This window comes from Artemia franciscana, unplaced genomic scaffold, assembly GCF_032884065.1.
Source record: "Artemia franciscana unplaced genomic scaffold, ASM3288406v1 PGA_scaffold_51, whole genome shotgun sequence".
Taxonomy (NCBI): domain Eukaryota; kingdom Metazoa; phylum Arthropoda; class Branchiopoda; order Anostraca; family Artemiidae; genus Artemia; species Artemia franciscana.
Genome location: NW_027062692.1, coordinates 172,303 through 188,606, shown reverse-complemented (window position 1 = coordinate 188,606; position 16,304 = coordinate 172,303). Strand labels below are relative to the sequence as shown.

General features: G+C 34.2%; 1 protein-coding gene across 1 annotated transcript in view; it reads right to left on the bottom strand.

Annotated features, from left to right (window-relative positions):
• Window positions 1-3,131: 3,131 nt before the first annotated feature.
• LOC136041945 (uncharacterized) overlaps window positions 3,132-16,304 on the bottom strand; it is a 58,037-nt gene continuing 44,864 nt past the window's right edge. Inside the window, exons 6-8 of the mRNA XM_065726759.1 lie at window positions 8,722-8,973; window positions 4,466-4,620; window positions 3,132-3,297 (exon numbers count right to left, since the gene is read on the bottom strand). Coding sequence (XP_065582831.1) covers window positions 3,147-3,297; window positions 4,466-4,620; window positions 8,722-8,973 — 558 coding nt within the window. The 3' untranslated portion in view covers window positions 3,132-3,146. The remainder of the gene's footprint in view (window positions 3,298-4,465; window positions 4,621-8,721; window positions 8,974-16,304) is intronic.

Below are 16,304 nucleotides of genomic sequence, written 5' to 3'. Positions count from 1 at the left end.
GAGAAAGTAAGAAAAGAAAGCATAACGAGGAATCACAAGAACAGCAAGAAAACAGGCTTGCAGCTGATAGGGAAAGTAAGAAAAGAAAGCGTGCCGAGGAATCACAAGAACAGCAAGAAAACAGGCTTGCGGCTAAAGAACGCAAAACCGCGCAGTTAGATGAAAATCCGCCTGGAAAGCGAGAGTCAAAACATATCAAAGACCGACACAGAGGGAATATAAATGACGACCAGGAACCTCAAAGAAAAATTACAGACTGGGACACCCGGACACAAATCACGACCGGGAACATAAATGACGACCGGGACGCAGGGACACAACTACAACGGGGACGCCGGGGGTACAGGCGGGATATATAATTGACGACTGAGACACAGGGATTGTTTGAATAGAAATTACAGACCGGGACACCGGGACACAGGCAATATAAATGACGACCGGGACACTCAAAGAGAAAATACAAACTGGGACACCAGGACACAAATGACGACCGGGACACAGGGAATATAAATGCTATTTATATGCACAGACAATGGGACAGCGAAGAATGTTGTATATTCGCATGTTTTACGTAGTTAAAAAAATATATTTATATCTATCTCTATTCACAGTTGGGACACAGGGACACAGCTACAATGGCGCGTAGCTAATATGGCGCGTAACGACTTACGCGCGCGGGGGGGCTTGGGGGGCCCGAAGCGCCCCACCAACTAGGTGTTGAGGTGGCGCGAAGCGCCACCCCAACAGCTAGTATATATATATATATATATATATATATATATATATATATATATATATATGTATATATATATATATATATATATATATATATATATATATATATATATATATATATATATATATATATATATATATAAGCTGAAGAACCAAACATCGCATCTGCACATGATTTGAAGGGCTACTCTCCACCAAGAATTGCTGAGGAGCTCCAAATTGAATTTGTCTCGGAGCAGAATGATATATACAGAAGTTGGGATGTTTGGCCAAAATACACTTTTTCAAGTCTCATGTCCCTTTCTTAAAAGAAAGGGGAAAAGGGGGACTCTTTGTTTTGCATGATATTTTTTTATACATTGGTCCTGTGTCCCGGTAAACTTTTTCCTGTTACATATATTTGAATCGTTAAGTAATTCTGTTTCAGTGCAAGTTATGTAATCCAAGATTTGGTACAATAAAATTAAAAAATTTAAAGCTTGCATTGGCAAATGTGCCCCTGTAAAAGGTGAAGTATGGCTTCAAAGTAAAAAATAAAATGCAAATGTGTTCTTGAACAGATTGTCTAGCAGGAAAAAACTGTAAATAATACTTATTGGGAAAAGATAAATATTATCTGGACCTTGCATAATAATATTTTCCCAGTTAGAAAAAGAAATTTCAAAATACTTTGGAAGAGGCATTCCTTGAAAATGGCGTGAGTTTAAAAACGAGGAATCCATTCGAAATAGCGACAGTCAAAACCTTTACCTTGAAATTTACAGTTCCTTATTTCAAAATTATAAGAGCTTTTATTAGCATGGTAGAACCAATTTCTCCTTTTTCATTCTTCATTTCTCTTGACAAGCACTAGCAGTTTTGAGGGACTGATGATGGAAGTACCGAAGGTTGTTTAGTTGATTTTTGTCGTCACCTTTCATAAATTGATTTATAGTTAGGCCTAGTGGGGTGATTATTTACTTAAACAAACTTTGCTTCAGGTTATGTTGTGTTGATTAATAAACACTTTCTTCTTAAAAAAAGAAGCAATATCTTAAGCAAACCAGTTATTGAACATTAGATGGTAGCCTAAGAGAAAATATTTTCTTGATTGAATTAAAATTAAGAATATTCCTTTTTTAATTAAAATTAATTAAAATCAGTTTTAATTAAAATCAATTAGTTGCGGGCATCAAGTCAGTATTTAATTGTAGAAAAAGCCAAGACAAATAGTAAGAATAAGTGAGAGGCAAATCTGGCATAAGTCCTTTTTAGAATGGTATAAAAATTATGTCATTTCACCTGTTAAAGCGCTATATCATCATTTATGCTGACTGGGAAAAGAAAATGGTCTCAAATATTCGTTTTCTTACTTTTTATTTATTTATGTAGCCCACTGTTCAAAGTTGTAGAGGCTGTACGATAGAAATGCAAAAAAAAAAAAGAAATACAAAAAAAAACAGAAATATTTAAGCTATCTAATTAGAAAAAAAAAACTTCCGCAAGAGTAAAGAGCGAACTTAAAACTTAAAAGAGCGAGAATTACTTTAAACAAGACTAGGATTGTCACTCTACTGATCAGCCTCCACCATACTTTACGAGCAAGTAGCTCCTAGTATTTTACAGAGAGCTTACTACAATACAGCAGATCATTGGTGACCATTAATGTTTTTTGTCAATTTTCAAAAATTAGAGGTATTATCATGTTTTCAATAAAAAATACCGAAAACATTCTGTTTTCAGGAAAGCACACGCACATGGACGTTACTAGTGTGGGGCTAAGGGTGAAAGGAGCCCCACCCCCCATTCTTTTCAATGTAACTTACTAATTTTAAGTTTAAATCGTCGTTTAGATTTGAAAAAGGTTTTTTTTCTTTTTTCTTGTTTTTTTTTTACAAGAATAGTATGCATATTATATTGTATCGGTTCTTGAAAGACTGCTTTCGAAGTTTCAATTTTTCAATTTACTACCCTGATGAAATTCTACAAATCAAAATCCCATAAGTTATTTACAGCCATTAAAACAAGTGTTCTGATGAAAAGTTTCAAGCTCTCTAAAACTTTAAAGTGAGCTACATTCCGCACAAAGCCTGTACTACACTCATTTGGTGTTTATTAGATTTGTCGCAGACAGTCACTGGAGCAGAAGCTAAAACCTAGTAATGACCGAACCACGTCCCGTAGTAGTTGAAACTTAAAACAGAACAGATTTTTAACGAAAGTTACGAAATTCCCATTTACTCCTAAAATTACTAAATTACCATTTTCTCCTATTTTGAAAACACTAATCTTCATTCATATTCAACTCGAAATTTTTAAATTTTAGTCGTATTTATTTTTTTTTTACTTTGGCTCTATTTTTTCGGGGGGGGGGGGGTTCAAGTAAACCTGATTCGATACACCCGAAGAAGCTGAAGAATTAAAATCATAACTTAGATAAAATAATAGAGTGAACTCACTTGCAAATCATGTTCAATCTGTTCTTTTTCTAAAATTGCAAAGTCACGCTCTTTTTGCATTTTTTCTTTCACAGATTTTTCTTGTCTGATTTCCTCTTGATAATTTTGCATATCACTATCAAACCTGCAAAAAAAGAATTGAATAAAGTATACAGATTTTTAGATATTCTTTAAGACGAAAATAAGAATTTCGAGATGATCGCATATAATATTTTAACGATTAAGTTCCTCCTTTAAGAAACTAAAAGCTCAATTTAACACATAAAAACGTTCTGATTTCACACATTTAATCTACGAGTGCGTCCCTTCTTTGAGGCCTCAGCAGCAGTTCTTATGGGGACATTATTGGTGAAAGAATAAGTTACCATTGCTTTCTTCTCCATGAATACTGGACACTCCCTGGCATTAGCAGGATGGTTACCACTGCAGTTAGGGCACTTGAATACCTAATCTTGCTTTACTGTTTTGAATTGGGGACATTCATTATGGGTGTGTTGTCCACTACATAGTAGGCATCTTCTGCCTCTGCGGCGATTTGAAGCTATGTGGTCAAAACCTTGGCAATTGAAGCACTGTATTACCCGGAGGATAAACTGCTTAACTGTATATCTTGCATCCTAAACAGAGATTTTCAGAGAGAACTGAACATCCAGATTGAAGGTGCAAACAAAAGGGATAACTGATGGGCTTGGAATTTTGAAGGACAATGTCACTTGCTGTATTCTACTGTCAACTTAAGACTTCCTTGACAAAATCATCAAGATGGAGGACCTCCACAGAAAACCTCAGCAATTTTGATTTTTAAACGTTACTAAATGAAAATGGGTTTTCTATTGAATAAAATGGTCGATTGAATCCTCAGATCCTTTACTAAGCCTAAAATAGAATAATTCAAGAAATTGTAGAATAAGCATTTTGAGGAAGTGAGCTTGAGCGTCAGAAAAAGGCACTGAATTGCATTTAGAAGACTTAAAAACCCATTCTCATTTAGTAACGTTTAAAAATCAAAACTTCTGAGTTTATAGTTGATTGTTAAATATTAAACAGCTTAAAAGTCAATTATTAGCAGAAAATATAAAAGGATAAAAAAATGAAAAAGCATAGCAAGGAGATTGGCCACTGCAGCCGTTAAAGATTCAACTTATTTGGTTAGAAAGCTAAACTCATTTCTTAGTGAAGTACAGCTTTTCTATTAAAGAGCATCCATAATTAAATGAATTTATACTCAGAAGTTAAATAGTACACATTTTGACCATTAAAGCCGAAAACACTGTTGACGAACCAAAACTTACTTTCTCTGCTTCTTTTCCAGGATGGCATTACGATTCACTTGCTCTTCTAGCAATAATTTGGTGTCGTTTCCTTCCTGCACAAGGCGTTGAGCTTTTCGCTTCCACTGTGCTGCCACCTGGCGCTGTTCTTCAACTTCTTCATAAGCGTCGTTCAGCTAAAAAAAATATTTGTAATTATTCAATTCAATGTATTTCTGACCCGTCAACAAATTGAAAGAGGGTATGTAGCCCCAGTGACAGAGTAAGACAAAAAATAAAAAATGAAAAGAGAAAATAAACAATCAACGAAAAGAGAGATTACAACCAACAAACACAAACATAACTACATAGTATACGAAGAGGGAAGACCACTGCTGGTTGACTTTTCTAGCGGAGGATTTGAAATCCTCCACTCTTTCATCAATAATGTTTGCTGGCAGAATCAATTTAAATTTTTGTATCAGAGAAGAATTACCGGTCCAAGGAGGCAGATGCAGAAGATACTTGGCAAATTTAAAATAGATTCGGTTAATATTTTTTTTATTTGAAGCAGGAAAAAAAATCCAAATGGTGGACATAGCAAGAAGATGGGGCACAGTTAGACTCTTGTAAAGTTTGGAAAGGTGAAACCAACTAAGATTTATTACGAAAAGGATATGTTATAAGCGATTTTTTAAAACTGAGCAGTACTAACGTTTCAACCTTCGGCCATAGTTCTCAAGAATATATCTTATTTCCACTTTACGATGAACTAGAGCCCTTCCCTTTTAACACCTCCAACAGTCTCCGGCAGATATTTAATGTGTTATGTTAGATTTAGACATAATAAATCTCTAGCAAAAGCTGGCCATTCTTCATAAAATTTACAATCAGTAATACATTGTGAGTAGTATCTCAAGGTTAGGCAGAGTATAAGGGCTATATCCTTAGCATCTTGTCTTTATACTCGTGTTAGTTCATAATTACTATGCCATTTCAGAAATAGAATATACTTCTATGCATAAATATGATTATGTGGAATAAGTTTCCAGTGAGTATTAGGAACACCTGCTTTCATTTAAGAAAAAAAAAAGAGTATTTGTTAGAATTTTTTTTTTTTTTTTTTTTTTTTTTTTTTTAGGGGGAATGGCTGGGAAGGGGTCCGTGGAGTGTGGTATAGGGAGATTTTTGGGGCTGTTTGGTTTTTTAGGGGGGAGGGTTAAATATTGTGTTTTTTTTTTTTTTTTAAATAAGAGAGATTGATTTGAAGTTTGAGTTGATTAGGGTTATGTTGTGATTTTTGATGGAATATACATTTTTACTTGTTATTGGCATACGTCTACAAAACTGTAAAGTTTTACTTGGTGCGGCAGCATTTTGTAAAAAATGTTTCTTGGTTTTGTATGTGAAGAAAATAATTTCTCTTCTCTTTCTCTCTTTCTTTCTTCACTACAATAGCTTAAAACTAACATGAGCTTGTCAATAAGAATAATAAAAACAAAATTGAATGAAATCATCAGTCGAGGGATCGATACTTGGATTGAGTGTGGAATGTGGGAAGGCGGTTATTTAGTTAAGCTGGGGGTCTGTGAATTGGCATGAATTAGTGTGTCAAACAGAGTGGAGTTTGAAGTGTAGGCTGGTGGCACTAAAAAAACAGCAACAACGAAAACGCATGGTAGCAAATACCTTTTCACCTTTTCACAACCAACACAAAAAGATTTTTGGAAAACATCATGCAATAAAACAAGCTGGAAAGGCAACGAGTTATACACTGCACGAAGTAACTATAACATCTTTGTGTTGCCCAACTAAAATTCCTTAGAAGCCAAACTCTACGCATATTTTTTCAATTAGTTTAGTATAGTGTTTAGTTTCTAAGTTGCCTGGGTAGGGAGGATATCTCCCATGGATACTGGCAGTAAGTTATGCCACCACCCTTCTTCCCTCCTATCGAAAGAAAAACGAGAAAACACTCAAAATGAATACAAATAAGAAATTGAGGAAGATTTAGAGTTAGATCTTAGTGCGACCCTCTCCACTTTTTGGCGTGGTAAGCATATGAATGCAATACTTTATATTACAATTTATTTTTGCAGTAAGAGGTGAGCTACCAACCCGTTGTTCCTGGATTACAAGCCTAGTCCAAAAATATTCCTTTGAATGAAGAGAGACCAGACATAATTTCTACATCTCCCTCTATATTTACCTGAAGGCTCACTGAGACTTCGAATAAAATATGGACTGCGGGTGTTTCAGTTCAAATTCCGTAATAAGTTTATGTCGTATTATTTCAAAAGGAGTCAGATAAAGCTGATATAGAACATTTTCATAAGAAGTAAAGGGAGAGCTAAAGATCATTTTTAGAGCCATATTCTCGAATTTATTGATTGATCGTTGGTGAGACAAAAATACCAAATGGGAAAAGCGTAGTTGAGAAAAACATATGGAAGTAGTAGTACGGTGCATAAGAAATTACTCTTCTCGTAAAATATGCATAAAATGACAATGGAAAGGTAAATCCTCTACTTTATTTCAATAAAAATAAAATTTCTAAGATTACAAAATAATTACCAACATTAGATCATTTTTCTTAAATTTTGCACCCCCTAAAGTTTCTGCCCTCGTGGCAAGCGCCTCCCTGTCCCTCACTAAAACCACCCCTGGCTCACTGCATGACCAAACACCCAAGAGCCTTACAGAATCTTTGGTACTTACTTCAAAGTCAGTGCAATCTGCTGTTTTGGAGAGAGAGGAGGCGAGAGAGAGAGAAAGAGGGAGGGAGATAGAAGGAAGGAGACAGAAGGATGGAGAGAGAAGGAAGGAGGGAGAGAGTGAGAGAAGAGAAGAGAAAGAGAGCAAAGGAGAAAGGGGGAGAAACCCAGGATTTCCTTTTTCAACGACATTATACAAGTTTTCTGGAATAGGATGGGTCTAGTGACTTGATCTTGGTCATGAATATTTAAATTCAATAATAAAATGAATTCAAACTTAAAGAATAACATTAGCATGTCAAGATAAATAAATCACACTAAAATAACTCATAAGAACCCTAATTCCTAAATTGCGTATATTATGGTATCAGTGTTCTTAAATTGATGGAAACTATCTTAAGCATATGAATAACAAAAATTATGTTATACAAAAACTAAATTAACAGATAAGAGCCAACAAAAATTCGCTAGGGGTATCTTTTTTCTTACCACACGAGTACTTAATTTTTAAAATCTCAGTTCGCCTAATTGCTTCAAAAAAGCATCCTTACTCGTTGAACCTAACAAAGATAAAGCATATTTAGCATATATAGCATATTTCAAATTCCTAAGATTTAACGCTAACATTTTCCCACAATTTGAATTGACTTGTATAAAACTGAGGGTATTTTATCAACTTGAGTAATCAATGAAAGGATAGGCTATCACCGATATTTTCATTCAGGAGGTAAATGGGGTCAATCTAAAAGTAGATGATAAGTATTAAAATTCCATGAAATTTCCTCTGGCTTCAATACAAGGTGTGCTTTTGCGAACCGTATCAAATGGTTGTAGCTGAAAATTAGTGGTTCATCTGAATTCACTTCTTTCTTTGGAAGAGACTAAAAAATTATTTTAGGAAAACAGCAAATAATCAACGAATTTCAGCTAGAGACGGCAAATACACTCGATCGGACACGGAAAACATTCCATAGAGAGACTACTAATCAAAGCAATTACAAATGTCTAAATACAGGCAAAAAGTCAAATATGGTGATTGGTTACAAGATGAAATTAGAGTCAATTTAGAATATATTTTGACAGAGCCATAGGGCATTTATATATTCCATTATAGAACTCTTATTCTATTTTCTTAGTCATTGTGGAGTTAGTTATTTGCTTTTAGTCAATGTGAAGTTTCTTAGTTACAACACAATGATACTGTAAATTCATTTAAAAGAAACGAATTTCTTAGGATGAATAGGAAGAAGCCTATGAAGAAGGCGTTCCCCAAAAGTATGGGTAACTTAAAACAGTGGAAATGGGTGCTAGTGTAAAAAAAAACACACGCCATCTAGCATTTGACGTTTTTGGTATCTTTTTAAGCTTAGTAATCGTGTTTTTTTTCACAAACTGAACCCAGACCTTTCTTATTACTATACAGATTTCGCCTATTTAGACTAATTTAACGTTATCATTACACCAACAAATGCAAAGAAACGCCAAACACTAGAAATGAAATCTTTGAACAGTGTTTCAAACGTGCTGATAATGAAAGTGTTTCTATTTTGAAATTAGACATAAGCTCCATTTCCTGACTATTACCTTCTTTTCCAGTTGCTTCTTAATAGAAACCATTTGATCAAGGTCATCTTCGTGTTGAGCTCGAAGTTTCTCTTTCATAAATTCTAAATCACGACAGCATCTTTCGTATTTTTGCTTATAGATGGCAGCATCTGCCTCAGCATCGAAATCTTCGGAGGTTACACTAGCTGCTAGATACTGGCTAGTTGACCTTGAGCATAAAACTTCAAGTTCAAGACGGTCGTGATCACTGGTTATCGAGTTCAACTTTTCCTAGGAAATGTTGATACAATTAGTAAGAACATATAATAAAAGAAGAAATAAAGGAGAATATTAACATATAATAGCAGAGCATATTCACCAATTTAACATACGGTCCACTTTATATAAATATGAAAGAAAAATAAAATAATAAACAGTGTCTAAAGAATGTTAATAAATGTTTTACTAGGAATACAAAGCAGAAATTTATAGGCGTAACGAGGGTAATTATTCACCTTAGCTCATTATAGAGCTCTGTGTCATTTGCATCTACCCTCTCACTGCAGGATACAAAAAGAAAGAAAACAAAGAATAAAAACCGCTATATACGACAAAATTATACTAAGGTATTGAATTATCTCTTAGCCTTAAGTTTAAATTTTATATGGAGTTCAATCGCCAGCTTTACATTCACGGAGTATTCTTGGCTTTTTGAATGGAAAGTGGAATAGTTGTGGGAAAAGTCAAGTCATAGCCAATTGTAGAAAAAAGCCAAGACAGATAGTGCAATTAAGTGGGCATCAAGTCAAGGTTAATTTTCACTAATCAATAAAAAGACATTTCGTTTGTCATACGAAGAATTAGCGTGCAACAATTAGTGGTATAGAGATGCAATGTCAGCACTAGCCTAGACCAAGATAAACCACAAGTAGTAAAAGTAAGGAGACACAAAACAAAAAAGGACGGTTTGTATGAGGTGAAAATCTTAGGAGCAATTCAGGAATTTTGGTGAAACGTACGAAAGTTTTCACAATGAACACTAAAGCATGTGCTATTATTTTGGTGCTTGGATTGAGCTGAAACAGGGTAATTCAGGATAAATGAAGTAAAAGGATTTCGCTACGTACAATTCTCAAAGCTATGTAAAGTCTAAAAATTAAAAACAATAAAACCAACATAACAAGTGGGTTTTCTTTGATAAATATGAATCACCAAAAGACGTATCTCGTATTTTTGCTTGAATCAGAGAAATTTGTGTGCAGGTCGTGTCGTAAGGCAACAAAACACTTTTTTTTCTTTATAATTCATATTCTGCACTAAAAAAAGACTAGAGTTAACTTTTTTGTATGAAAAATTACTATTCTGTGAAATAAGTCCAAAAATTCAACGCAAAGCCAGCAATTTTTGTTTTATAGAGATCCCCAAGGATTAGGCAACAAGGATATTTCGACTGTTTTTAGGGAGTGTAGGGCCCCGGGAAAAGGGGATTCATGGGGACTCCGGGGATTCTAGGGATCCACGGGGAGAATTATGAATAGTTTTCTTGAATATCCTATGGTAAGTTAATTTATGGTTTTACTAAGAGCTCATCCAAGACCTATACTTTCAGTAATTATGACAGGATAGACTTGATGTTGATTGAACGCAGAGCTCTTGCCAATAAGCAGCTTAAAAGATTCTTAGGTATTATAAGCCTCAGTTAACTGAGGTGTTCAGACAGCTGGGAACACATATATTTGTCGTTTTTTTAGTCGGTTTCAAAAGTTGGAATTGCAAAATATTCATTGTTTTTATTGATTTTTCTTTTTTTTAGTTTTTGTCAGGAGAGTAAAGAGGAAAGTTGAGGTTTAAATAATCACAGCTTCACAGATTATGCAACACATATCTACAAAACTAGCTCAAATAAACTGATTCATAAGAATTCCCTATCTTTATAGAATCGAAAAATAAATGATGTTCTCCCAGGAGGAGTCAAGCCCATAAATAAACAGCAAATAATAAAATACAAATTTTTAAGATTTTTAATAATCTTTGCCAAAACTTAAAATCGATAACTTTTAGTATACAATTAAAATGCTAGAAGAAACGAATATAAGCTCGGTTTTCAGTAAAGCCCTAGAGTTTAGAATAAAAAAAAACAACAACTAAATACCACAATTTAGTCTATTTGAGCTATCTTTGTAGACATGAGCTGTATATAAAGAATTTGTTCATTTTAAGCACTATGCATTTTAAGCCGTATGAAAACTTCGTTATGTTAAAAATAATTTTCTTTTGGTTGTTTCTTAAATTTGGACAACCAAGACATGGGAAGATCTCCGTCTAATTTAGGAGATGAAACCAAAAATGTCAACATGCGTTTTTGTTAAAATACGACATTCAATTTATTGTGTACTTTTTCTTGGTAATCAAACTGAAAAATATTTTTACGGTGAAGTTTTGTTTGTACTTCGTTACGTTTAATTGGCTTGTTATTTTTAGTGTTATATTTAATCATTATAGCCCAGAATGTTATACGTTCTTTCAAAGTTTAGATCAAGAAGATGATCTTCTGAAAAAATTTGGGGAGAGCTAATTTTGGAGAACCCAACTGTCTTAATTGTATCCTGCACGCTTAGTTCTGAAGAGATTTTCCATGGAAGAGAACTTACATGACTTAGTATAAATGAATAATGATGATGATAAAATTAGTATAATGATCCTTTGAGAATGAGTGTAAGTCTGTCTTATTATTATACTTTTTTAGTTTATAGTTTTAAGTAAAACTTCAGCAATACGAATATGAGGGCTCTCTCCCTAGTTTTCAAGAATCTTATGAAAATGAGCTTTTTGCAGGTAACGCTGTGATCTCGGCATACGTCTTGGCTTCATCTACCACAACCCGAATAACTGCTGAAATGGCATTCAGTGATGTTACAATTACAATTTTGTCTATTTTTATATCTGGGGGGGGGGACATATATTTTTGAATATCCAAGGAGTGGGGAAAAATTATCTTTTTTTTCTATGAAAATATACCAAAACAGCAATTTTTCAATATGAAAATCCTGAGAGGGTAGTTTTTTACCTCCTTAAATTTTGCCATGAAAAAAAAAAAACGCTAAATTTTGTCACTAAGATATGGATTCTGAGTGTATCATCACCAGTACCTTTCAGATGCTGCAGAAAAAAATCGGTTGTTTTCAAAAAAACAAAAAAAAAAAAACAAAAAAACAAATGAACTATTTTCACTACGCAGTTTTTTCTTTAGAAGCAAGGTTTTTTAGTTTTCAATTTTTTTTTCAAATCCGTGGCGCAATATCATTTGTTCACAAGAACGGAACTAGATTTTTCTCATTTCCGTTCAATTGTGCCCACTCCCAATATTCTACGACAACTAGTTTGACAAGATCACTCCTGGGAAAAACAGACCGAAAGAAGGAGACACGTCAGTGCGATTCATGCAGAAGTGATTTTCCCTGTTGTTCAAGGTCGAGGACTATAAGTCTTCAGTTTAGAGTTTTAGGCAATGGTTATTCCGATGAAACATTTGCCGTCTGGATCAGCCATGATTTTGAGGGAACTCAAGCACTTTCAGTCCTCGAAAACCTCTTTCAGCAACTAACTTTACTGTTGAGTTAAATTGATATAATAATTATCATTCCTGAAAATTCTTTAATGAGAGATTTTTTTTCTCGAATCAGTTTTCTTTTTTGTAAAAATCAGGTTTTTAACATTAGGTTACGATTTACCGTGGTTCACTCTTTACTAGGTGACAACTAATGCTGCAACCATAATTGGCAGAAGTATCATCTTTCATTCAGTTTATAAAAAAAAACTGTCATAGTTTTTTTTTGTCACCAAAATTTTTTGTCACCTAAGATTTCTCTGATTTGTGCGTCATTACAATAAGTGCCAACACTTCTCTATGTAATTGCCTCACGGCCGAAGAGGTATTCCCCTTAAAACCCAAACATTATTCTTTTCGCTGCATATTATCCTCAGCAAGGTCAATGGTTTCAAGGAAATTGCCTCAATGGATAGTTATATTCATACAAAGTTGCAGCCGCGTAAGACTGCTCCGATAGATTATCGCACCCACGGAAAATCGGCCTTAAAAAAACTTTGTAAGTATCCCTTCAATTAACTAATAATTCAAAAAAATTCAAAGAAAAGTAAATAGTGATGCTTAGACAAATTGCAATCAAAGTAGTATGATGCTTAGTTTAAAATATTTTAAACAGTTTCCAAACAGTTAGTTTTAAAGAGTTTCTATTATGAAAGTTATATTTTTTTTCCCCTTCACTTTTCAAATTGTTTCAATTGGCCTGCAAAAGCAACCAATTTCTACATCATCAGTATTGTAAAACACAAATAAAATCCAGAATATTACTAATAGGGTTGTCTAATTCCCTCTGGATATGTAATTTAGGTAATTGCGGGATATTTCTAGGAAAATTACCAGGTTCCCGGGTATGCATATAAGTTTTGAAAATAACTTCCGCGTATTTTTTTTTCTTTTTTAGGAGTTGTTTCAGGGACGTATGCAGCAAAAATTCTAAATTTCAGGGGTTCTTCTTCTTCTTCGGATATTCGGATCACTTCTCATTCTTCTGAACCACCCGATAAAAAAAAAAAGAAAATATACGGGCATGATATGAAAGTTACATTTTTTTTCCCGATCACTTTCCAAATTGTTTCATTGGCTTTGATTAGCATTGATTTACTACTACACTTTGTAAAGTTTAATCAATCGAAGTAAACATAATTTTTAAAGTAACTATAATATATTATGAAATGAATATTAAGCAAATTGAAATCATTTCCATATCATTTCCAAATATTCGTCAATATGTCAATGTTTTTTAAACTATCGATTTAGGAACATGGTTTGTCACCATCCTAACCCATATACTTAATCCGTGTCCAAGTTGGGGTGTTACGGGGGTTGACCATTACCCCCCCCCCCCAAAAAAATGTCCGACTAGTAAAAACTTAACAAAAATGCATATAAACAAATTTTTTTGTATGTTTTTAAAGTTTTTTTACCCCCTCCCCCAAAACAAAACAAAAACGGTAGTTTTTCAAATAATGTTTAACTAATATTGCTAATAAATATTCAGATGAATGTGAATTGCGTAAAACTACGTCGATATATTATCGCACCCACGGAAAATCGACCTCAATAGATAAAACCATCACGCACATAAACAACCAGCAGCGTTTAATGATGCACAAGACCAAGCCCTTTTATCCTATGATAAGAAAACGATAACACTTTTTTTTCACAAGCGGATGATAGTTGTGCTATGGCAAACAATACCAGTGATACTTATGTCACTATGTGACATAAGTAATGTCACTATGTGACATAAGCAATGTCACTATGTCCGATGACAGAAACTATTGAAATTATTTAAATATGGTGTAAAGTTGCCATTTCAATATATTCAGATTCAAAAATTTAATGTTTGTAGGGATCGAAGTCTTTTTAGATCGCCTGTCCCGGCAAGCACAAGTGGTGTCTAAGGGCAAATTTTCCGTTCCGGATTCTTTTCACCCATTAGTAACATAAGCTTTGAACCAATAATTTTAAATTGGCATAATGTCAATCCTTGAAAATGCATTGAATTCCCTATACTTCAACCCTTTATCATCTCTGCTAAACATTACACAACTTTTACTTAAAAATTTTCAGATCGCCTGTCCCGACAAGCACAAGTGGTGTCTAAGGGCAAATTTTCCGTTCCGGATTCTTTTCACCCATTAGTAACATAAGCTTTGGTCCAATAATTTTAAATTGGCATAATGTCAATCCTTGAAAATGCATTGAATTCCCTATACTTCAACCCTTTATCATCTTTGCTAAACATTACACAACTTTTGCTTAAAAATTTTCAGATCGCCTGTCCCGACAAGCACAAGTGGTGTCTAAGGGCAAATTTTCCGTTCTGGGTTCTTTTCACCCATTAGTAACATAAGCTTTGGTCCAATAATTTTAAATTGGCATAATGTCAATCCTTGAAAATGCATTGAATTCCCTATACTTCAACCCTTTATCATCTTTGCTAAACATTACACAACTTTTAATTAAAAATTTTTAGATCGCCTGTCCCGACAAGCACAAGTGGTGTCTAAGGGCAAATTTTCCGTTCCGGATTCTTTTCACCCATTAGTAACATAAGCTTTGGTCCAATAATTTTAAATTGGCATAATGTCAATCCTTGAAAATGCATTGAATTCCCTATACTTCAACCCTTTATCATCTCTGCTAAACATTACACAACTTTTACTTAAAAATTTTTAGATCGCCTGTCCCGACAAGCACAAGTGGTGTCTAAGGGCAGATTTTCCGTTTCGGATTCTTTTCACCCATTAGTAACATAGGCTTTGGTCCAATAATTTTAAATTGGCATAATGTTAATCCTTGAAAACGCATTGAATTCCCTATACTTCAACCCTTTATCATCTTTGCTAAACATTACACAACTTTTACTTAAAAATTTTTAGATCGCCTGTCCCGACGAGCACAAGTGGTGTCTAAGGGCAAATTTTCCGTTCCGGATTCTTTTCACCCATTAGTAACATAAGCTTTGGTCCAATAATTTTAAATTGGCATAATGTTAATCCTTGAAAATGCATTGAATGCCCTATACTTCAACCCTTTATCATCTTTGCTAAACATTACACAACTTTTACTTAAAAATTTTTAGATCGCCTGTCCCGACAAGCACAAGTGGTGTCTAAGGGCAAATTTTCCGTTCCGGATTCTTTTCACCCATTAGTAACATAAGCTTTGGTCCAATAATTTTAAATTGGCATAATGTTAATCCTTGAAAATGCATTGAATTCCCTATACTTCAACCCTTTAACATCTTTGCTAAACATTACACAACTTTTACTTACCTGTCCCGACAAGCACAAGTGGTGTCTAAGGGCAAATTTTCCGTTCCGGATTCTTTTCACCCATTAGTAACATAAGCTTTGGTCCAATAATTTTAAATTGGCATAATGTCAATCCTTGAAAATGCATTGAATTCCCTATACTTCAACCCTTTATCATCTCTGCTAAACATTACACAACTTTTACTTAAAAATTTTCAGATCGCCTGTCCCGACAAGCACAACTGGTGGCTAAGGGCAATATTTCCGTTCAGGATTCTTTTCACCCATTAGTGACATAAGTTTTGGTCCAATAATTTTATATTGCACATTCCTTGAGAATGCATCGCATTCCCTATACTTCAACCCTTTAACATCCCTGCTAAATATTACACAAGTTTTACTTAAACTTGATAACTTTTAGATTTGAAGCTCTTGTACTTTGTACAAGAGCTCTGAAGCTCTGTTTGTACTTGTACCCATGGAATCCTCCCCCTCTTTGAAAATCCAGTAAAATTCTCGACCAGCGGCATTTTTTGGAAATAATTTTTAATCAATATTGCTACAAAATATTCAGGATGAACGTGAAAGAAAATTTTCAATCATAAGGACTGAAAATAAGCATCATTTTTGGTCCTCTACAAGGGTCAAGCCATCCTAACCCCCATACTAAGGCCGTATCCAAGTTGAGGAGTTACGGGGATTGACCATTACCCCCCCCAAAAAAAAGTCCGACTAGTAAAAACTCAACAAAAATGCAT